This window comes from Mastacembelus armatus, chromosome 20, assembly GCF_900324485.2.
Source record: "Mastacembelus armatus chromosome 20, fMasArm1.2, whole genome shotgun sequence".
NCBI lineage: Eukaryota > Metazoa > Chordata > Actinopteri > Synbranchiformes > Mastacembelidae > Mastacembelus > Mastacembelus armatus.
The window spans coordinates 5,486,052-5,508,697 of NC_046652.1; the positions used below are offsets into that span (position 1 = coordinate 5,486,052).

At 40.2% G+C, this 22,646-nt stretch overlaps 1 protein-coding gene across 3 annotated transcripts; it reads right to left on the reverse strand.

Annotated features, from left to right (window-relative positions):
• Window positions 1–7,484: 7,484 nt before the first annotated feature.
• Window positions 7,485–22,340, reverse strand: ppp1r16a (protein phosphatase 1, regulatory subunit 16A). Of its 3 annotated transcripts, XM_026291697.1 has the most exons (12): window positions 22,219–22,340; window positions 15,147–15,312; window positions 14,637–15,027; window positions 14,154–14,224; window positions 12,928–13,073; window positions 12,558–12,661; window positions 12,169–12,293; window positions 11,645–11,770; window positions 11,482–11,557; window positions 11,155–11,284; window positions 10,884–11,043; window positions 7,485–10,752 (listed from the first exon to the last, which is right to left on the reverse strand). In XM_026291697.1, exons 3-12 carry the CDS (start codon window positions 14,881–14,883, stop codon window positions 10,234–10,236), a joined length of 1,704 nt encoding a protein of 567 aa, XP_026147482.1. In that variant the 5' UTR covers window positions 14,884–15,027; window positions 15,147–15,312; window positions 22,219–22,340; the 3' UTR covers window positions 7,485–10,233. The 3 variants fall into 3 exon arrangements, with proteins under 3 accessions (XP_026147482.1, XP_026147481.1, XP_026147483.1); XM_026291696.1 differs by having other exon boundaries at window positions 14,637–15,312; XM_026291698.1 differs by lacking the exon at window positions 15,147–15,312 and having other exon boundaries at window positions 22,219–22,297.
• Window positions 22,341–22,646: the final 306 nt, after the last annotated feature.

Sequence of the window (22,646 nt, forward strand, 5' to 3'; positions counted from 1 at the left end):
TTCTACTTATTGATTTTCAGAAACCCAAAACCCAACTTCAAACAAAGAAAAATTCACTTCATGAACTTCCTTCTTGGTGGCTAAGAGCTAAGCTCTTATGCAGTTCAATGGTAAATAAGAACGTACAAGTGTAGGACAGAATGTGAAACAAAGAAAAAGAAATTCTGATCTTAAGTTACATGTTTACTGCTAAATCTAAACTAGGCAATTACACACTAACCCCAAACATTAAATCAATTCATAGGAATTCAATGACAAACATAACACCATTTCAAATATTTGAAGCAATGTTTCCACCTGTACAGTGGACACTACTCAGTTCTTCAAAGCCATAGCTGTCATTATCACCAGTAGAAGGAAGTCCTGGCTGGTACCTTGTTGATCGACTGACATGTATGTACGAAAACATCTGGCATATCCCTACATCAGGAACGCAACGGTTTACAGGGGTGGGACAAAATCCCCTGCTGGGAGGCCTCCCCATGGGTATGGAAATGAAACGCAAAGTTGGACCTTACAAGGCCTTGAGGTTCTGCTTGGGGGTGGAACTTGGCAGAGAGACAACCCAGAGACTGAACCCTAAAGTACAACAAGGTTATATTTCTATTAAAATTTGGGTGAGTGACAATCAACAAGACAACTGCTCTGAAAATTACAAAGTAACTCCTGGTTTGGAGAATCAAAGTGTAGCCATATCAACACTGCTCTGGAGCCTCCATCATTTACTAACAGAACAATGTTAATTATGTGCTGTGTAGGTGATACAGAGTTCATACAAAAATCTCAACACAGACTTCAAGTGTGTTGGTGCTCCATCCTACATGCAGCCAGTTCACTTCCCATCTTTACTGAGCTCAGTCCCATGGATAAGAATTTTACACACCAACTTTTCTGATGGGAGATCTAGATCAAATTCAATCACAATTTGGGTGGTGACGATTAACAACAAAGCTACTATTAACATTACAACATAGTAACTCCAGCTTTGGACATTCCCAATCTGACCATGTCAAGACTTGCCTGGTAATCACTCTCCAACTCATACAATGACTTCCACAATCCTGACTTAGGCTGTATATGCTAGTGTGGACTAAGTTCAGATGTTAGTAACTAGACTGCTTACTTTCTAGAACACAAGACAGATACAAAGACTACAGACTCTACAATACCTCCCTTGGATTGTCTGGAGACCTGACCACAATCCAGTGCCAGAAGACGGTGGTCCGATTGTTAGCAGCTAAACTGCTCCCCCTGTAGGACATCAGACAGAGACAAGCAGAGCCATAGTGGTGTTAAAGAGCAAGTGCTTGTTGGAGGCCAGGATCCTCAGTCTCAAGGAAACCAGGCTTGAGATGTGCTTGCTACTCATCACTGCACATGCATCTAGAAGATCTATTAAATATTTAGTACAACATGTTCTTATCTGGAATCTTATCCAGAACATTAACTAACATGTTGGACAAAAACTGTGCTTCCCAGAACTGTCACAGCCAACAACTAACACTGGCTGGCTAAGTTATAGCTCAGGCTGTCACTCACTTTCCTGGATCAGTTTTCATGGTCCTTCTAAATCGAGATGTGGCCAACATGTAATCTTTATCTGGCATTCTCCACACGCAGCAGTTATGATCTCTGTCATACGATCCAGTAGCCAATATGGCCCATTTGGGTTTCAGCATATCATGTGATTCACCTGTAGAAGGATAAGGGACCAAAACAACAAAAAACAAAAAAACAAAAAACAAAAACTGAGTATTGGTCCAGTCCAGGTGACCTGTTTGGGTGCCTTTCCCTTGACCAGCTGTTCCCCCTGTGAAATATGAGCAATGACAAGGCATTCAAAATTACAAATAACTGATTATTGGAGAGAGAAAGTTCACAAATGACAAGTGAGTCATAGATTAAACTAATAGACAAGATAGAAACAGAAAGGCAGGCATCAATTAACAAGGCATTCAAAATTACAAAACATATAATTGGTAGAGACATATGAGAAATGATACCTACCCTGACTAACACATTTAGAGTAATGTTTTTAATGTTGAAAGAGTGAGTGTCATGTGTACAAAAAGTGCCATGTGCCAATGTACAAAAAGACATGACTTACAGTACCAGTGGCCACAAACCACAGAACCACTTACCATGTGACCTGTACCTTGTCACTCTTACCATATGTAGATCCATATTGATGGACAAAATGGGAACACGGTAGAGAGAAAGAAATCTATGGAAACCGATACAGATGTGGGTTGGGAACATCCTAACTATAAGCATACCACACCTTTTATTTATTATTATATTTTTTACTATTAGGGCATTATGCCTTTATATCACAGCATCTCTATCACAACCTGAACATCAGCTAGTACACAAACATTGATTCAAACTGTACAGACATAAATATGTTGGAGAAAGAAGATAAAGGATGTTAATTATTTGTCCATCAACAAGTCTCAGACCCACAACGTCCAAGGCAAGACACCTTTCCCTATACCATTCCCTATATATATTTATGAGATTTATTATTGATGGAGAGAGCGTGTGCCCAGACGAGAGCCGGCCAGTCATGTCAGCAATGAGTAAGGGACGAAGAGCTGGCCGGTTGGGTGTGTTGGCCTTTTAATAACGACAGACTGTCATAACGGCCAGCATGATTATCTAAATTTTTTTGTATGTGTCTGTATATGTGTGTTTAATATTACTGCTTCTTTGTATTTTTATTATTGTTTTGTGTGTGATTTTTTTTATCGTTTTGGTTTTTGTGTTTTTTGAATTACTACTCATTTTTGGTGTGTGTTTTCTTATTTTTTACATGGAATAGTGGCCATGTAGAGGGAGAAAGAGAGAGAGAGGTCACACTAAACTCAGCCCTCTGACAGCAACCAAGACAACACCTTCAAAACAACAGGCTGAGACAAACATCCAAACATCTGCCACTGGTCTGACAACAAACCACAGATGGCTGCTTTCACCTGACTACAGGCTGCCATTTTATGTGACAGACTGGATGTGGACTGGTTCATGGGCATGGTGGCAAAACAAAACAAAAAAAAGGGATAGAGTTAAGGGTAGAGGATGGGTGCTAGATGAGAGGGAGTGTACCCAGGGCACAGGGGCCATGTTCGCAGCAGCTGTAGTACCAAGCACCTAAACACAGGCCTCACTGAGACATGGCAGCCATGACGGATGAGAGAAAGAGACAGGGAGAGAGACCCTAGGCCTAAGCCCTACACAGAAACAAAAACAACCACTACAGACTTGGCTTCACTCTGGCATGGAGACCAGGACAGGGGAGAGGCAGTCAGGACGGCCAGGTATGAAAATAAATGTCTTACTATTTGGCAGATCTTACACCTGACAGTTATCTAGAAAGAGAAAGAGAAAAATCAGAAACATAGAAGTAACAAGCTTTTATTAGCAGGCGCTAAATATAGTTGGATTTCTGACTAATTATTCCAGCAGATAATGTAAGAGTTAGTGGGTCACTATAGGCCCAGGACAACTGACTGTCGGAGGCCCTGCTAACAGGCTCATGGATAAAACTGGTCTCCCTGAGCAGCCACAGGTACTTAACACCTGATTTATCTAAAGGGCAAGCTCACCTTTGGGAAGCAGTTTTCAGGGGCCTCATGAATCCACGCGAATCCAAGCAACATATCCTGATCCGAGGTGGTTTTATTCGCTCATTTATTCTTCTTCGTGTTTAAGGGCAGCTATCTTCCGACGTCAAGACGCTGTTTGTTCTTTACCTGGCTACAAACCGATTTGTTTGGGCCGACGAGGGAGAAAAGATTCGGGTTTGGTTGTGCTGCTTCAGGCCGCTGCGTGTTTCTGCGGCGGACTCGATAAACACCTGAGCTCCTGCCGCTCAGGATTTAAAAGCGCGTGATTGACGGTCACGCCCACTGCGCGCGGCTCCTGGTTGATGATTGGCTCAGTCGTTTTCATAGGTCATTTCCTTTTCCGGTGTTGTTATCAGATTTATAAAGGAATGACAGATAAAATGTGGAAGAGATAATGTTTCCTTGGACCCAGTCTACAAACATTGTTCATCTCAGTGGGTGGCGGTTATGCACCTTAGCTGGCTTGAAGAAAAAGGAAAATAAAAAGCAGAGGGTGGAGGCAATGCACTTGTTTTGCTGGTTGCCAGTCACTGAAGAAGAAGAAGAAGAAGAGCAAGAAAAAAAAAAAGAAAAAAAAAAGAAAAATAAGGTTGGCCTTATTTTTTTTTACATTTGCTGCACATTCTGTCATCTAATGTGGATTTTTATGTGCTCAACGTTTAATGTCCATCCATGCTCTTCACACATGCAGGTTAGGTTGGTTGGTGTGAATGTGAGTGTGTCTCTGTGTCAGGCCTGTGATAGACTGCTGAGTATTGGCACCTCCTTTTAACCTTTTTGTTAAAGGTGTATATGTTGTTGTGGTTTGTGAGAATATACTTATGCATTATCAGTCACCATATAGGGAGGAACTTTGACACAGGAGCCAAAGGCATGGATTCATTGGCCCTATGGTATGAACGCCTACACAAAAACAACGGAAACCCTGTGATGGAGAAATCCATCCATCCATCCATTTTCTACCGCTTATCCGGAGCCGGGTCGCGGGGGCAGTAGCCGAATCAGGGATACCCAGACTTCCTTCTCCCTGGACACTTCCTCCAGCTCTTCCGGGGGGACACCGAGGCGTTCCCAGGCCAGCCGGGAGACATAGTCCCTCCAGCGTGTCCTGGGTCTTCCCCGGGGCCTCCTCCCCGGAGATGGAGAAATAAATACAGTAATTGTTCTGCAGACAATGTTTAAGTTCAGTCTTAGCCGTTACACCTTATGTTTCTTTTGTATTCTTGTAATTTTATAGTATATGTTCAGCACAACATTAATGTTGTAGAAATTCATTTCTATACTCTCCACAGGACAGGATATAGCTGGGGCAGTGGAACAAGCTATAGCTTCTACATATCACAAAGATGATAGGGTTCACCTGATAACACAGATTGTCTTAAAGATTTCCATGAGACAACATTGGCATTTCTCAAAACTGCTATGAGCCAGCTTGCAAATATACATCAAAATAACCACTTATCTCTCCATTTTGGCCTCCACCAGCCCCTGAACAAAGAAGTATTGCTCACTTTAGTCGCTAAATGCTTTACTAGTTGATCAGCTGTTAAGTTTGGTGTTTAAAATATTGCATGTGCTGGGAAAAATGGTTGACTGTAGTAAAGTTGCAGGCACAAAGCCAAAATAATGAACTGGGAAATGCTAAAATGCCCAGTGGTTGTGACTGAAGGGCTCAAGTGATAACTGTCTGTGGGTTCAACACTATGGAAGGCAACTTTCACATTGTCATTTCACTCAAGGCCTTTTTGACAGTTGTCTAGGCTTGTCATAGCAGGTCATGCACATGTGTTACTAAAAATATTAACAATGGCTCATTCAAGTGTTCCAGTAAGGGACAGTGGGCCAGTGTTCACAATACCAGGACTCTGAAATTGAAGCAGGTACATTATTCACTTCACTGTATACATATGCTTTTCCTATTGTGACATGCCAAAATGTCTTCTAGCAAAAAAGGCCTTTTGACATTAGCAGAAGAAGTACTCCGATCCTACATGTGAGTAAAAGCACCAGTGTCACAGTGTAGAAACACACTGTTACAAGTAGAAAATCTGCATTCAAAATGTTACTGACATAAAAGTATCAAAGTGTATTCAGCAGAATATGCTCAGTGGACCAAAGGTTAAAGCTCTTATTATGCAGATAAAATTGTTTACAGAATAATTGACTGTATATTATATTACTAGAGTTGTTAAGTGCACACTGCTTAATGCTGCAGCTGGTATAGGTGGCATTAATCTCATATGGTAGTTTATGAATGGCAGATTATTGTTGATTATTTTTAGTACTACAGAAACTGAAAGTAACTAGTACTTATTACTGTCAGATCAAAGTATTGGAGAAAAAAGCACAATGGGTTTCCTATGTAGTTAAATAAAAGTAAAAAATATCAAATTAAGTATTTTAGCATTATATCAAAGTATTATGTTGTTTTGGCCCAGACAGGTAATACTATTAGGCTGCTGATCTTGGCTGTCGTGATTTGGGCATCACCCAAAGTTTTCAATTAGATATAGAAGAATATTACCCCCTGAAATATTATAGTAAAAATGCATGAAATACCACAATATGGAATGACTTTTGTGAAGTTCCTCAAAGTTGTACTTAAACACAGTAATACAGTAGAAGTATTTTGTTACTATGACACTAGTCTACTTTCATACCAGGTTCCTAAGTGTAAGGGAAATTGTCATAAAAACAAACATTGGTAAGTAAGTTTACATTTACTGTGTCTATTCTGTGATTGCCAGTTTGAGCTGTCTGCAGTGAGACAGTCTTAGCATATGGAATTGTGGTATTCTGTTTTTCCGCACTTCTGGGGTCTTTATTAAACCAGACAGAGTATAATATGACGATAAGGACGCTGAACCTATATTTGGGAACTGCAAAGGAAATTACATTGCCCCAGACAGTTTACCTATCAAGACCTTACAGAGGAACAAGTTGTTTTGGCAAAGTCAAAGATACATAACTAGCTGTCTGTGTGTGAGAAGGAGAGAATGTGAGACAGAAAGACCCCAGATGTCTTGGTAAGAGCTTGGGAAAGACATTTGATATCCCAAACTAAAACAGTTCACATACAACCATGTGATGCCCTGGTGACTTTTGTGTGTCATGCAGTGCATATTTTGGCAGCACGACACAACACTGTCTGTTCCATTTAGTCTATATCTAATTTTAAATGAAAGCTCAGCATTGTACTGTAAATCATATTTTAATCCAGCTCCCTAATCATTAACATTTGTGAATAGAAACAACAGGCTTGGCTCACAGACATAACATGTCTGAACCACAGGCAGGCTTCATTTTTAAACCTACTATCCACAACAGTTACCAAGCCCACAAGCAACATATCCTGAACAGTATTAAGTATTAAGATTAATTACATCTAATTGCATGTTTGTGTGGAAAATTCTTGCAAATCAGAAAAAACACTAAGGTTGTAATGTAATAACCAGAAACAAGAGTTAATGCTGATTTAAAACTATAATACTTTTATAACTTGGGTGTAGTGAACTGTTTACTTTGTCTATCATGTGCTCCCCTGGCAGATGGATTAGAGCTGGCTGTGACGAATGTCACCATAGCACCATAGTTGTGCTGACAGTAAGTGAGGGTGTAAGAGGAAGAGAAAGGGCATTAGGGGTTAAGCGTGTAAAACGAGCACCTACGCAGTTGTACTACAAGGCAAAGACACTTTCATTAAAATGACCAACATTTTTGGAAAAATACAACTTAAATTTGCCAAGGTAATATTTCTAATTTTTATTTTTTTAAAGTGCTCTATGAAAATCTCAAACAAAACTGAAATGCAATAAAGAAACCGAAATACTTCAAGTATAATAACAATAATAATAATGGTAGCAGGACTATAGTACTACATTTAGGTAATACCAGTTTGGAGAATATTCATGAACTCAATTTTCACCTGTTCGCAGGCTCTCGTGTTTGTACTTGCCATGAATATAATGCAGAGATGATAAATAGTAATAATAGCTCCAGCTCATACAAGGCATGTTTAGATCATCGCGGCTAATCATGAACACCTATTAATAAATGCAGATATATAGACATCCCTTGTGTGTGCTGGAATTCTTATTTGTGGATTTGGGACTCTGTTGGATGTATGAGCATACAGCTCCGCAGATTGTACAAATCATCTAAATCAGCTAAGTTTTCTCAACATCTGATCTTGGATCTGTTGAGCAACGTACAAAGAAAGCCCTCCAGGTCTGATAAATTATTTATGACCAACTTTGAATGTGGGACTTTGTGGAAACATCATAAACTTATGTACAGTATATCAGATATGCCACCAAAACAAGGCACCTTTAGCTTAATAATAGAAAAATATAATAATCTCTTCAGTGTTTCTGTTAACACAAAAACCACTTTGCCTCACACTTTTACTCTTCATAAAATTATATTTATTTTTAGGATCTTTTACTTTAAATACACCATGAGGCCTATTCCAGAGGTGGGACCAAGTCATTGTTGAGTAAGTCTCAAGTCGAGTTCAAAGTCATAAACTTTGAATTTCTAGTCCTTGCAACAACAGAGTAATATACATACATATATGGGCTCTTTGGGGGTCAGACCATCTGCTGCAGGACTCCTGGGTCTTCTTGCCTTTGAAAATAGTTCTTCATGAACTCTAGTGGGCTCTTTATAGACTTCTTGTCCTGCACAATGAACCTGGGATCAATATGACGACAGCCGATGGTGCTGTTTGATAAGAACCTAAAACATGTACTGTGCCCAAAACCTCTACACAGTACTGTGTACACACACACACACACATATATATGTTTGTATGTAATGTTTGCACTTTGCATTACATACTGTTTGCTGATATTTAATTTCCCAACATGACCACCATAGTACCAGGTTTTTGTCCTGTCTTGTCCTCTGCTTATCTCATGTTGTTTGTATGTGTGAGAGAGACACATAAATACATGAACATAATGAACCGTGTTGTGCATTTTGTGTTATTTACATGCCCTATTGTGTGTTGCACTTGCAAAAGACCAAATTTCAGGAGCAGCATCAAAATTCCATTACTCCTCACCATTGATCAACGGCACATAGTGAGCAAATGAAAGATGTTGATGATTTATTGATTATAAATCTTGGATGTGTTGACTACTGGACTCAAAATATACAAAGTAGATGATGTGAGAGTAGCTGTAGCAGCTTCCCTGATAAGCAAAAGTACTCAACAATCTTTGTGCAACTTCAAATGTTGAAGTTGGAAGTTGTTGCATTTTGAGCCGTAATCTTCTATCCAAGTTTAGTATACTGCAATTCATATTTTATTGACCACTTCATAATTTTTGTACATGAATGAAATGATCTTTGGTATCATTGTTGCTTGTGGGGGGAGGGGGGAACATTCTAAATAACAGTCATTGGTGTTAAAGTCCAAGTCGAGTGCAAGTCTTTTTACATTTTGTTGAGTCGAAGGTCCAGTCCGATTTGAGTCCACACCTCTGCCCTACTCTGTTTCTGATAGAATAAATGATCAAAGTCCATTCAGAGGGTAGAAAAATAGAAATAGAGAGGAAATAAATTACAAATTGCACCATGCCATTTGATGAACTTTTTTTGTGCCCTGGAAAAGTAACAAAAGAAAGGTATTCTGCATTATTATGTATATTAAATTATGTATGTTTAGTACAAGAAAAAATAAAATAAAATCAGGAAAGACAGCTATACCATAGACTATGATGACAAGCAATCTCCAAACAACAAAAACCTCTTGCTTGTTAATGGAGATCAAAACAGACTTTAAAGTCATGTAATGAATATGAAGACTCAAGCAAATTGGTAACATTTTATAATAAGAGTGCAAATCATATACTTAGGTAATGTTTAATTAACGTATGACTCATGATTTAATGCAAGATGTATCCTTTTCTGTCACATTGACAAATGATAAAATCATTGGTTTTCTGTTATTAGTTCATTGTCATGTGTGTTAATTCATATTTACCTTTAGGATATAGTGATACAACACCAAATTAGCTGCATTACGGTTACACAAAGTTAATTTTAGGAATTCTAACAGGACTTTACCGTTTATCTTACAATAAATCATTATGAGTTGTGCAATATTTAAACATTACATAAGAATATGACTAGTTCTCTTATTATAAAGCATCAATACCAGATCTTTGTTGGTGATTGCAACACTGGAACTGGTTTTTCCTCTGAGTCATTTGAAGGACCTCACATCTTAGATCATCATCCATCAGATCATGCATCCTCTAATTTAGAGGCTGAGACCTGCAATATAAAGTGCATACGGTTAAGATACGCTGGCTCATTGGTGTGTTTTCAGTAGCTTCTGGACAACAATAAAAGTCAACGGCACAGACGAATAGGATGAACTAGTGTCTGGATTCATAGACACTAGACAAAAATAATTTGTTGGATTTAGAGTAGGAAATGCCAAAAAAAAAAAAAGAAAAGAAAATCACCAGTCTTATCCATTGACTTAGAATCTTCAATTATTCATTTCATTGAGATTATTTTGCCACTAGAAAGTGTAAAATACCCAAATTCTCTAATCTACAGGCAGCGCATTTGTGAATGTATGACGATCTCAGGATGTTTACATGAGTCCACAGCAAGGCTCCTTGTCATTAGACTGGTCCTCCTCAGGCGCTCTCAGTTTTAGCAGTGGAGGATCTCCACTGGCTGGGGTGAAGTACACCTGACTTGGAGAGGCCACCAGCTCTGTACTAGGTGTTGCTGGGAGCTCTGACTGGGCCTGAGTGGTTGTCCCCTCAGCTACTGAAACAGAGGACTCCTCTTCTGCTGGATCAAGCAGGGGTGGTGGAGGTGCAGGGTATTTATTGAGCTTGGCAGCAGCCCGCTGGCGTTTCAGGTCAGCCAGTGTGTGGTGAGATTTCTCTCGAATCATACCGTCTGCCCCCTCCCCCTCTGCTCCAAATGCAGGGCTAAGCTGGTAGGAGGCTCTATGCTCCATGCGACCTCCACTACTCCAGAGCTCCCCAGGCACAGAGGAAGCCAGGGAAGCAGATGTCACTCCATTCTCTAGGCTGGACAAAACTTTACTGTTGGCAGCCTCCATTTCCTCTAAAGATGATATTGCTACACTACCAGCAATCTGAAACATCAAGAACATTCAGCAAAACAAGTACTTTAATCAGCTTATGGTCTTTGATGTGACAATAGCGAGACACTTTTTCTTAAAAACAAAATAATTTAGAAAAATAAAAAACAGTCCCTAAACCTTACCATGGTGGCATGTTGGTGTAGCTCATTATCAGTTTGTTTGTCTTCATCCTCATCCTGCTCAGGCTGCTGGACACGCTCCTGCCATACCATGGCCTCTTCGTGGTGCTCCTGCCGATATAGTCTGGAACGCTTATTTACACTGACACGACGCCCCACTTTACTGTATGGGCAAAAAATAGTAAGGCATCAGATTTCATCATTGCTATACTTGTATTTTTCAAGCTCTAGTTCCCTTGGTCTGTCTTCATCCTAAATTAATGTTCCCTCTCACCCACTGCTGCCAGTACTAGATGCCCTTCTTTGCAGTGTGCCCTTCTGCCGGCCCTGGCTCTTCATGATGGCATCATGCTTGTGCTTTAGGTCCATTAGTTTGGCTCTGACCTCATCATTCATACACACATCTGAAAAGACAGGAACATTGAAGGTTAGTCAATGGAAGGCATGAAAGGCAGTATGCTGACAATAAAGAAGAAAAGGAAGGAAGAAATGTAAGAAACTGGATGGATTATCATTAGAATAATAATGTTTACTCAGCCACTGTCTTGAATACAATTTGTCTATGAAGCAGTTTAGGAGCAAAATGGTTTTTTAGTCTTACCTAGCGGTGTCTCATCTAGGAGAGACTTTGTGTTTAAACTGGCTCCATGGGCCACCAACAGTTCCCCTATTTGGATCTATGGAGCAAGTAAAAATCAACACTATAAATACTCAGAATGGAAAAGTGATAGGTTCTAATATTCTAGTACAACTGCAGCACTAACTTGTCCCCAGCAGGAGGCAGCATGTAATGGTGTCCAGCCATCAGAATCCTTTACCTCCACCTGAACCCTGTTCTCTAGCAACAGCTCTGCGACAGATATGTATCCATTAGCAGAGGCTATGTGGAGCTGGGAGAAAATGAAACATAGAAAGCATGATTTTAGCAAGAAGTAGCATGTCAACCATGAAATGAAACTCTACACCAATGAGATTAGATAAACATAAGATCTCTGCCATCTTCCATTAAAAAAAAAAAAAGTACATTCTCCACACTACATTAGTTGTGTATTTACTTTCTAGCAGCTTCAGAACAATATAAGATGCTTTGTGCAAACTCTTGCTGTAACTGCTCCATAAGCTCTTATTTTTTGCAGTATTATCCCATATTTTTCTAATTCGTTTAGATCTGTGAATGCACCCTGACATCACATACACAAATTCCCTGGGTTCCTACATCTTAGTTGCACCACACAGCTTTTACATTTGTCTTATAAATTGCCTTCATGCTCATGGCCCTCTGTCTCACCAATGTTGCTCCATTATTGTCCTGAGCGTTTAAGTCTGCTCCGCTCTTAAACAAAGCCCGAACATCAGCTAGCATGGCCTTCTCTCTGGTCTGTTTGCATTCGTCTATATGGGCTTGAGTTATCCCTACAAACACACAAATATACAAAACCAAAGACATCATTTCACACATACGGCAGCAGTCTGAGTGTACAGCTGTCAAATACAATTTTGCTGTTTTTATCTCAGCTTGGAACAGCTCTTTAGTGTGCACCACCTGATTTCAAACGTGACAGAAGTGAGAGAGGCGTGTCAAGCTGGAAAGAATGTGAACGAGAAAATGTTCTATAAAGAAACTATATCAGTCTCTGGCTTGCCAGTAATAGTTTTAATTCAACTGAACTTGCTGACCTTGTTCAGCCATGGCCATTTCCAGCAGCTCAAGGGTGGCCACATCCTCACACAGGTCATAGGACATGTTGCCATCTGCATTGACAGCCAGCAGATCAGCCCCACTAAAAGCATGCATGCACACAAATACATAAGACAACTGGATTAGAGTATTTTACAGTGACACACCCTGACACTCAGGAATATTCATACACTTGCAAAGTGCTCTGGGGGCCAAGGTGCAGCCCTATTTGCATTGTTCATGTAAAGTAGAAACTCTGGCCAAGAGGAATCTCAGTCTGTTACGGCTATGGTACAGAAAATAATCACATCTGTCTATATGGAAGGGTAAATAAACAAGTAATGTTATGAAATGGACTGACAAACTCACTTCTGAATAAGAAGCTGCACCAGATTATTGTGTCCACAGGTGGCAGCAGCATGCAGGGGTGTCCATAGCTCACGATCACAGGCATTCACACAGGCACCAGCGTTCAGTAGACAGAGGACTATGTCCTCAAAGTCATCAATGCAAGACTATAAAGAAAGGAGATGTAAATATATATGAATATGTGTATGCATATGAAGGGAGAGAGAAATAGAGACAGGACACAAAACAGATAAACATCTAATATGTATACAGTTTTCATATAAAAATGACTATATTGATTCATCATTATACACTGGGTTGTGTAATAGAAAAAATTTGCATGCATGACAAAGCCCTCTGTCATGTCAACACCAGGTTTTCCAAGAGTTAGTGTTCAGTTTAAAGTAGCATGTGTATGTGTTAAAGAAAATTAAACAACACAAAGAGCAAACCAGGAACTGAAAGGGTCCTTCTGAGTGATGAAGGTTGCAGTGTAATTTTAGATTTTTGTGCTTCAAGGTCTCAAACACAAGAATCTTTAATCTTAAGAGTTTTTCTAACTGTGGCTGTAACTGTTCAAGAAAGGAATGTAAGCCTAAGCAAGTTTCCCTCATTCTTTCAACCAGTGGCCCAGTACCTAAATGGGGGGAATAAATAGGCTTACTGGTTTATCTAAACTCACTTAAGATATGTCAAGGTTCAGACAAAAAGAGGGAAGCAGTATTTAGTAAGTGCAAAGCTGTGACCACACATAAACACACACTGTATGCAAGGTGACCTACCTTGTTAAGAGCAATCACAAACTCTTACTGTGTTGGTAATGTAACAGCCAGTCACTTAGATGGCATTTAGATCACCTGAATGTCAGCAAAACCTGTTACATGCTGAATATGTGTTATTGTGAAGCTAGCAATGGAAGGTGTGGGAAGCTGGTGAGATTGATTAGGACACCTATAATTAGTGTGTAAACCTGACCCCATCACAAGATAATTTCCAGGTGTAATTATATATAAATAGCTCTGTTTTGCAATAATGTCAAATGACAACTTCCATATTGATAAAGTGTTCCTATTATGTTGTGTGTGTAGTCAGGCAATAGATGGATGTCAGGGAAACGCTTTGTGGAGTGGATGAGTAGCAAGTCATATTACTGGTTTGACCGTGAATTCCAGTTAGCAAAATTAACAGAGTTTGTAAGCTGGGAACTGGAGAAGGACCATGTCCCACAGATAGGTGTGTGTGCATACCTGATGTAGGGCTGTCAGTCCATCCTCGTTGACCACATCTGGGCTCACACCACTGTTTAGCAGGGCACCCACTAGAAGAAGCATAAACAAACATATACACATACACACAGAAATTATGATTAGTACTTTCCACATAAAGTGGGTGGTTGGCACGTATTTGCCCTAAATAGCTATAACCAATGAAAACAAGATAGAGTGTCTCTGCGTGCAGAAAATCAATGAACTTAAAAGTATCAACTACTATAATTAGTCTTCGCCCTGTAATTGACAATAAATCAAATGTAAATTATGAAAACTTTGAATCACTTATTTTGAAACTTGGGATTTACAGAGCTCCACACCACCAGCTCTAGAGAGATCAGAGCATCCTGTGAGTTTAAATAATTGTTCTTGACTGAGTGTTAAACTCTTCAGAAGCCTACATGAAATTTACACTTCTCCAGCAAAGCTGTTCATTGTGAATTTGTGTGCATTTCTACCTACCCTCCTCCACGTCATTACGTGCAGCTGCATCTAACAGGATTACAGTGTTGGGGAATGTCACTTTGGTGGTGCGTGCCTTCTTCTTATTTGCTTTGGTCCTTACATCTTCTGCTGCATTTTTTTCCATCTGTGTCCAAGCCTTCAGTTGCTGAGCACGTCGCTTCTGGGCATGTTTCAGGCGATCAGTGGCACTGAGACGCCCAACTGTGGACATCTCAGCCAGCAACTCGTTGTGATCTGCTGCCATACCACACCACTTCACTTCTTTATTCCTGTTTGTTTCTCTTAATCCACAAGGACATTAAAGTTTCAGTCTTCCAAATTTCTCCTATACCTCCCTTGTGCCCCTTAAAGGGCACTCCTGTCTGGCCAAACAGGCCTATGTTAGGGCCTGTGGGAGAGCACAGAAAGATGCTGTAGTTTATTTATAATGCAATCTTGTCACAAAAAAAAAAAAAAAAAACAGTAGAAAAAAAATGTCCAAATGAATCATATAAACTGATGTCGTACAATCAGGTGACAGAAATCTCCACGAGTTTAGAAGAAAGCAATGCAAAGATTTGTTGCAATGTTTCTTTTCCATTTTACAGATAAAAAATCTTGGCATCCAAAATGTAAGCATCCAATCTGTGGACTGTAACCGTCCGTAGTCCCATCCATGTCAACAATGGATACCCTGGTCAAAGAAAAAGACAGAAAAGACAGTGATAAGATAGTGGTCAAACTACTCTCCAGGATACATTTTAACTTCTAGCCCAGTGTCGAAGAATCCAAAATGGTTTAATTTAATTTATGAAAACTGATGTCATAAATCCATAAGACAGAAAGAACTGGGGGGTTAAGCAATGGCAATGCAAACTGATCTACTTCAGATAAATATGTGTCAATATTCAAATGTCCTTTGGTGGTTAAGTAGAGATTATTCCAAAGTCAACTTGTTGTTAATGTACTTTTTGACAGGTCTTCAAAATTTGGAAGGTAGCACCAAAGTGACACTGCTGTTTGTTTACAATTGCGGTCATGGAGAGAGAAGAAAAAACTTGAGTGCTCTGTTACAGTGTAATGTACTCACACTGCTCTTAGAATTGTTTAACCTCTGAGCTCCTAACCCCCACTCCCTCCTCTCCCACCCCTGTCCCAGAGGAAACCTGAGAAGGTGGGACGTTTTTCATTAATGATTGACACATCCTGCAGCCTGACACACACTTTGCTGTCACTGGCACACAAAGAAGAAAAGAAAATGATGTTGTGGAAAGCAGTAAATAGCTAGCACACAACATGTTTCAGTGCGAGTTCTACCTTTGGTTAGCTCCATTGTACTCACTGACTTGGGTTAACCTCTCAGTCAAATAATGTGGCTAACACATACTCGGCTCTTAACAGGCCTCTCATTTATTATTTAGGCCTGGGTCTAGGAACATCAACTAGAGGCACTCAATGAGATAGAGAGAGTGTGACTAACATGAGAGGAATCCTGGGCCACTGCAGCAAGCAAGCAGCTACCTGAAAAGATGAATGGTGGGTAGATCACTTTGAAATGAAAATGATCTGACAGCAACCAGATGTACAGGGAATCACAATGACCAAACAGTAGTGACAGGGTTTCTCCTCTTCTCATTATTTTTGCCTTAGTCAAAAGCTTACCTTCTCCTTCTTGTTCAATACTACTCTTCCATGTGCACTCCCCTTAGCCCCAGGTTTCTGAATCTCCAGCACCTATCTCTTTCAGGTATCACCTCATACTTCATCCACGTTCCCAGTGTTCTGTGACCAGATCTGCACATTTTGTACACTTCCTTTCAAGGGCTGTTTCCCAACCTGTTCCCATGAAAGAGGAGTCATTTTAACCAGCAGTGCAGATTTTCCTGCTGTGGTCCACACAACCATATCTTGCTACAGTGTGGTGCTGCAGATTTTCTTTTGGATAATGGAGCAGCCTACCCAGGTCCACCTCCATCCTCCATTCCAACCCTGTGTCAGGAGCTCTCTAGTTGCATTAGCTGCAGGCTCCCTCAACCTGAGAAGAAAGATTCTCTCTTGGTCATATAGACATGTAAACACCCCTGTTTTTAGTGCTATTTTGCAACCTGACAGTGCTGATTGAGTTTGCAAGGGCACAATATATTGCTCTAATGAGAGCTGCGTTGAGCCTGTGGCAGTTTCCAGCGCCATCGTCCAGCACCCGTGCCACAGCCTTCACTCAATATTCCTCGTGCTCCTTGCTGATAAACTCAGATGACAAGATCCTTACTCTCCTTTTTATTTCATGCCATCACAGCCCTGCACCTGCTGATGTTGCAGTGTAATTGTCACCTTCCACAACTCTTCCTCAGTCACCCATTTCCTACCGATCACCACATGGGTATGTATGTCTATTAGTGTCTTGTCGGAGGACCCAGGTTCCATTACCAGACTTGCCTTCTCTTGCCTGTAGCCAAAGATGATCGATTTTCTGGTATCTTGTGTAAATTCTACTGCCATTTGCTGACAGTAGGTAGTTTTAGTATTGCAGACCAGCGACTGGTCTGGGGAGTGCCTATTCTGCCCATGGTGATAATGGTTCAGTCCTTCTGTTCCCCTTTCTACAATGAAATTAATCTTTGCCCAGGTGATCAACTAGTCCAGCTCCCAGAGTCCATCTGTGCATGCATTAGTTTGCAGTAGGCAAGAAATACTTTTCATAAAGCTAGTTATGGGGGGTAACTCCAGCAAACCAGTACCTGGACTTCACCCACCACCTGGTCTTGCTCTAGTCAGGATGATCTCAAATGCTTCTACAGGGTCAGGGAAGATGAAACAACCTATTGCAATCTCTTCTTCCAGACACTGGCAGCCCACAGTTAACTTCAGCTGTGCAAAGCACATGGGCTTATCCCAGAAACAGTTTATAATCATGGTCTTGACATTACTTAGGATTAAAAACAAAAAACAAACTTCTAGTGCAAAGGCAATAAGCTGGCATTGTACTGGCCTATAAGCCTTATGCAGATTTGGACAAAGAACTTGCAGACCTTTTTCCTCCCTCTAATCAATTTTGGATCTGTTCCCATCTTTGTGGAATGCTCCACACAGCCTGGGAAACGTGGCTTTGATACCTGGCAGCTGGGCTTGATATAGCCATTGTCCATCAAAAACATGTTCATCCTTTTTGTCATAACAGGGAAACTCTGCAGTGGTATGTTCCTGAATCGGCCAAAAGTCTTGTGGTTCTGCTCCTAGGGGTGGAGACTGCCAGTGTCCTTTCCCACTCAGAAATGACGCTCAGCTTGGTGCAATCACCTCTTATGAGACACTCCCATAAACCTCTCCAAGGGAGATCTTGAACAACCTGTTCCTTGCAGGGTCACTGCCCAGATGTATTTCTCCAGCTCTTCATTGGAGACCTCCAGTGCTTTGCTGGGTTTTTCATTAAGTGGAATGGATTCCCGAAGAAGTTTCCTCAACAATTTACCACTCAGTTGTTCAGCTAGAAAACTTTAACAGGACTGGTCAGAGAGTGCATTTAAAGGAACACAGGACCCCTCGGTTCGTACATTTCCATGACTACAAAGTTAGTGCCATGGAAAGTTATTTCTAGATAAATGTAAGTCTAAATAATTTATTAGCCACTTTTAATTTCAACCAAACAAAACTAAGATTTTTTTTATTTTATTTTGTATGTTTGTATGTGTAATTTTTACACTATAGCACTGAACAACCATATTTATTCATCTACACGCATGTCCTTCCCATGGGGTAGAAAAAAAAGGCAGAATGACTAAGACTAGGTGGAAACTAATATAACAAGTATATGTGCTGGTAGGACACCTGCCAAATACAAATACCAAATACAAAATTAGTATCATAATATCTGATGTCCCGCACATGATGCCCACACATCCTTGAATGTGTACAGGAAACCTGTCTATTATGGAAGGAAAAAATATAAAGTGCCAAATATGCAGGTCTGGCTTGTTGTGTCATTAGAGCACAATGGCAATAACAGAGCACCTGAAGAGGAAAGAAGTTGGACTAAGAGGAAGGGCATTCTGGAGCTGAAAATCTACATTTTCATCCTTTTTCCTGTATCATCAATACTGGCATTTAGTTTGGGGCCTATCACAAACCAAATGGCTGTAAAACTGCATACTAATCCTAACATTTGACTTTTTGGCCAATAACTTATGAACCACTAGACATGGATAAAAAGATCATGAATCAGCAGCGGCAGTGGGCAACAGTTCCCAGCACTCACACACTTCCTTCAGGAAATGCAAATCAGTCTTGTTTCACTTTTAGCAATATCCCTTCAGCTCAATGTACTGTATGTTTTAGAACCTGAAAATATAGTCATGTCTTAACAGTCATGGACAGTGCAGTTTAACAGCAGCATCTGGACCTAACTGTACAAACTAAAAAGCTGAGTCTGATGAAAAAGAAAAAATCTTTAGGATCCTCAATGCTTGGGAGGACTGTTTCCAACTTTCAGCTCAGTCTCAGCTCGTTGTCTCACACTTATCAGCCTACCTTATCCAGCAGACAAGAAGGGGAACCAGCACTGGCGAATCCATTTTAAATTTCTAGACATGTCTGTAGATAATTTAGACAACTAAATGCAATGTTAAGATATATCTAGCACAAAAACAATTATTTTACTTACTATTACTTACTACTTACTAATATAAGAAAAGGGTATTTGGGTCAAAATACTCATCAATTCAATAATTAATTAAAAAAAACAAAGCAAAAATTAAAATGCTATCTTTATGATGTTATGATCTTACCTCACCGATTTGTCTGTTTCTTTAGTTCTAATCAAGAGAACTTGTGGTCAGTGGATGCAATGAACTAAACCAGCTATAAATGTAGCCTCTGCATAAGTGGGGAATTTAATTGTGGCTAACCTGTGTAAGAGCCTTGTGTGAGTCTGTGAGTCAGGCAGAGCCCAGACAGACAGGAAGAGACAAGGTGAGATCACTGATATTGTAAAAACTCTGCCATAGCAGCACAGCACATACACAGTGCAAATATATATATACCATCAATATAAAAACTTTGTGTGTTTGGAAAAATGTCGAGACTGCTGGTTTTTTCCACCTAATGACCTAATAGGAAAGGTTGTCCTTAGCTGCTCAGGAACATAAGCTTTCATTCAACGGATGAAATGAATAGACTACTATGAACACACAGTGAACCTTGTGCATTCACCACCTCAGTGTAAAGGTTTGTGAAAGACCTTTAGAGTTCAACTCAAAACACAGGCAAAACTCCTGCTCAGTCTTAACTCTGGCTACATCAGGAACAGACAGTGCTATAAGGGCTGCAGTATGGTTTGCCATCATAAAACTGCATTGCTCAGCTGTTGTGCTCTTTGGTGTGACCGACAGGACCTTCCCGTTCACCAAAACAATGCTGAGTCAATGCAGCTTGTTGATTCAGGAATTATCCCATCAGCAATCTGAAACAATGCCAAATGACCTAGGGTGCTTGCCAAATATGTACAAATGTTTTTTTCTATCAATCAGCAACTTGAAAACCATGAGGCAAACAGAGCTACTATAATTTGTCAATTATAGGGATGTCCCGATCCGATGTCAAATATGGGTATTGGAACTGATCGAAGCATTTTTTTTACTTGACTGGTATCAACTTTATTGAGCATGAGCCTAAACCCAATCCTTAGTTTTATGTCAGATATCACACAGGTGCAAAAAAAAAAAAAACAACAAATATTACCTAGTTTCAGCTTTCCAAACTTTCTTTTACATCACTTTTTTCTTTTTACTATTTTGACCTAACATAGATCAAATAATTGAGAGAATAGTTTACACTAATAATATTAAGATATAACTGTTAGTAGGAGCCCTTGAAGGAAGGACAGAGTAGAAAAAGAAAGAGCAGGGGATCTACAATAAGTCCTGTCATGTGTAACGGTTTGAGCAGCTTCATATAATCACTCAAAAATCTCAGTAATGCTGCAGAGCAGCAAGAACAGGGAGAGAATAAGAGGTCATGAGAAAAAAAAAATGCGTTTGCATGTGTATTACAGCCAGATTTAAAAATATTCAGATTTCAAGATAGATAGTAGACAGGCTCACAGCTTTTTCTAGAGTACGAGGAATGGGATGGCAAGAGGATGTGGAGGGAAGAGTTTAAAGGAAACAGAGGAGAATAAGAGCAGGAGGGAAGATGGGGAGGAGACTGAAAAAACAGCCCATTTTAACTCTGCTTACAACTCCAAAGCAGTGAGAGAGGTCATGTCATTGAGGTGTAAACAGTTAAAGAATCTATAAATGGTGCCCACAGGATGAGGTAATGTACGTGAAATTTGCCAGAAGAATCTTTCACATTGAAACAGAGAAACATAGAAAACAAGGGGGGGTGTATACACAAGAAAATGATTTTAAGAGAAAAAAAAAGTAAAACTATATCAGGACAATGAAATAAAAGAAATATCTGTATGATGATGACCTCAAGTGACAGGTTTGAGATCATTGTCCTGTTGTATCTAATAAAGAATTTGTTTAGCTGAGAGAATCACAGGGGTGAAAGTACACTACAATATAAGTGCAGAGATTAAATGTAATTATAGCTCTGTATAATTTCCTCGCAGTTCTTTCATATCATGCAAGTGTGCATATGTGTGTGTGTGTGTGTGTGTGTGTCCAGTGGCTTACAAGCTAATGATCTGTATAGTGAGACTTGGAAAATATTTGACTGAGGAAACGTTTCTGAACGTGCAGGCTGACCACACACTGCAGTACTTAAACACAAGGCTCTTAACAAGAATATCAACATGTCAGAAACTGAAAGACATTAATTTAACTTAACATGATATGCCAGTGAAGCAGTTTTCTCTTTAATAAACGACAAACGATTCATCTATTACCAAAATATAATTTGTTTGAATAATCAAATAATTGTTTCAGCTCTGTAGACCTGTACATATGACTATCATGATAAGCTGCACACTATTACCTGAGATATAAATAAGCCTATATAATGTTTAAACGCAGCCAAATACATGTAAAAGAAATGTTATATATTGTATGCACCTAAAGCAAAGTATAAAGCCCTTTAAGCACAGGGCTCTAGTGCAGCTGTACCACTGATTACTACCATAAAGCTGTTTTATACCCAGCCTGTGTACCCTGGAAATATTGACAACATTACAATTCTAGTAAAAGTCCATGAAAGCGGCTTTGGTCATGTGCCGTGCAGGATTAACTAGCTGACCGGGTAGCGGCTCAGCAGGTGGCCGGTCCGACAGGTACCGTGAGCCGCTCCTTTAAAACACCTGGCTTCATTCATCGCGTCCGGCTCCACATACACTTCACCCCCTCGAGTTCACCCTCACTGGGTGTCTCTTATAGTTTGGCAAAGTGGTAAAAACACCTCGTATACTAGCGGTAAGGTCGACTACCACGACAGGTCCTGCTAATGTTACCTTAGCCGCAGGTTAGCCTACTTTCAGCGACACGACAGACAGGCATGTTGGTGCTCACCTGAGCTAAATGTTCATTTAACTCTCGCAAAGCGGCAACACCAAGCAAGCATTTAAAAAAAAAAAAAGACAAGAAAAAATAGCGTGGCGACAACTTACCTGTTAAGCTGCCTGGGTCGCGGCTCCTGGGCAGGTCTGCGGCTCTGACACTGAACCAGCAGCTGCTCTGGCTCCTGTCCCTCCGGGGAAACGCTCCACAACAACCGGGCCGCTCCTCTCCCAGAGGGCAGAGGGCGACAAAGAAGGCTGTGGTGTGCACACATGCACCACTGCAGGAAAACAAGCCAAATAAGGTTTTTAGTAGCCTATTAAAATATCTGACAGTCACTCAACTAATTGGGTAGTGGAAGGATCTATTGTCCTTACTGAATTTAGTTTTATTGAACTGATTCTGTGTCGTTTCCTCCTCAACATCTGTCATTTGGTATTTCTATAAGAAAACTAGTCCCTTGTGTGTTTTAATCATGGTCCGGATGTAATATTAAACACACCCAGACTGTTCATTTGCTTGTATTGTGATTGTTTGT

What these genes read in the sequence shown, in the direction of transcription:
- ppp1r16a (XM_026291697.1), bottom strand. Translation starts at nt 14,883, where the DNA reads ATGGCAGCAGATCACAACGAGTTGCTGGCTGAGATGTCCACAGTTGGG. An exon ending in AATGGCCATGGCTGAACAAG is followed by an intron (nt 12,294 to 12,557) that starts GTCAGCAAGTTC and finishes GTGTGTTTGTAG; the next exon opens with GGATAACTCAAGCCCATATA. An exon ending in CTGCCTCCTGCTGGGGACAA is followed by an intron (nt 11,558 to 11,644) that starts GTTAGTGCTGCA and finishes CTTGCTCCATAG; the next exon opens with ATCCAAATAGGGGAACTGTT.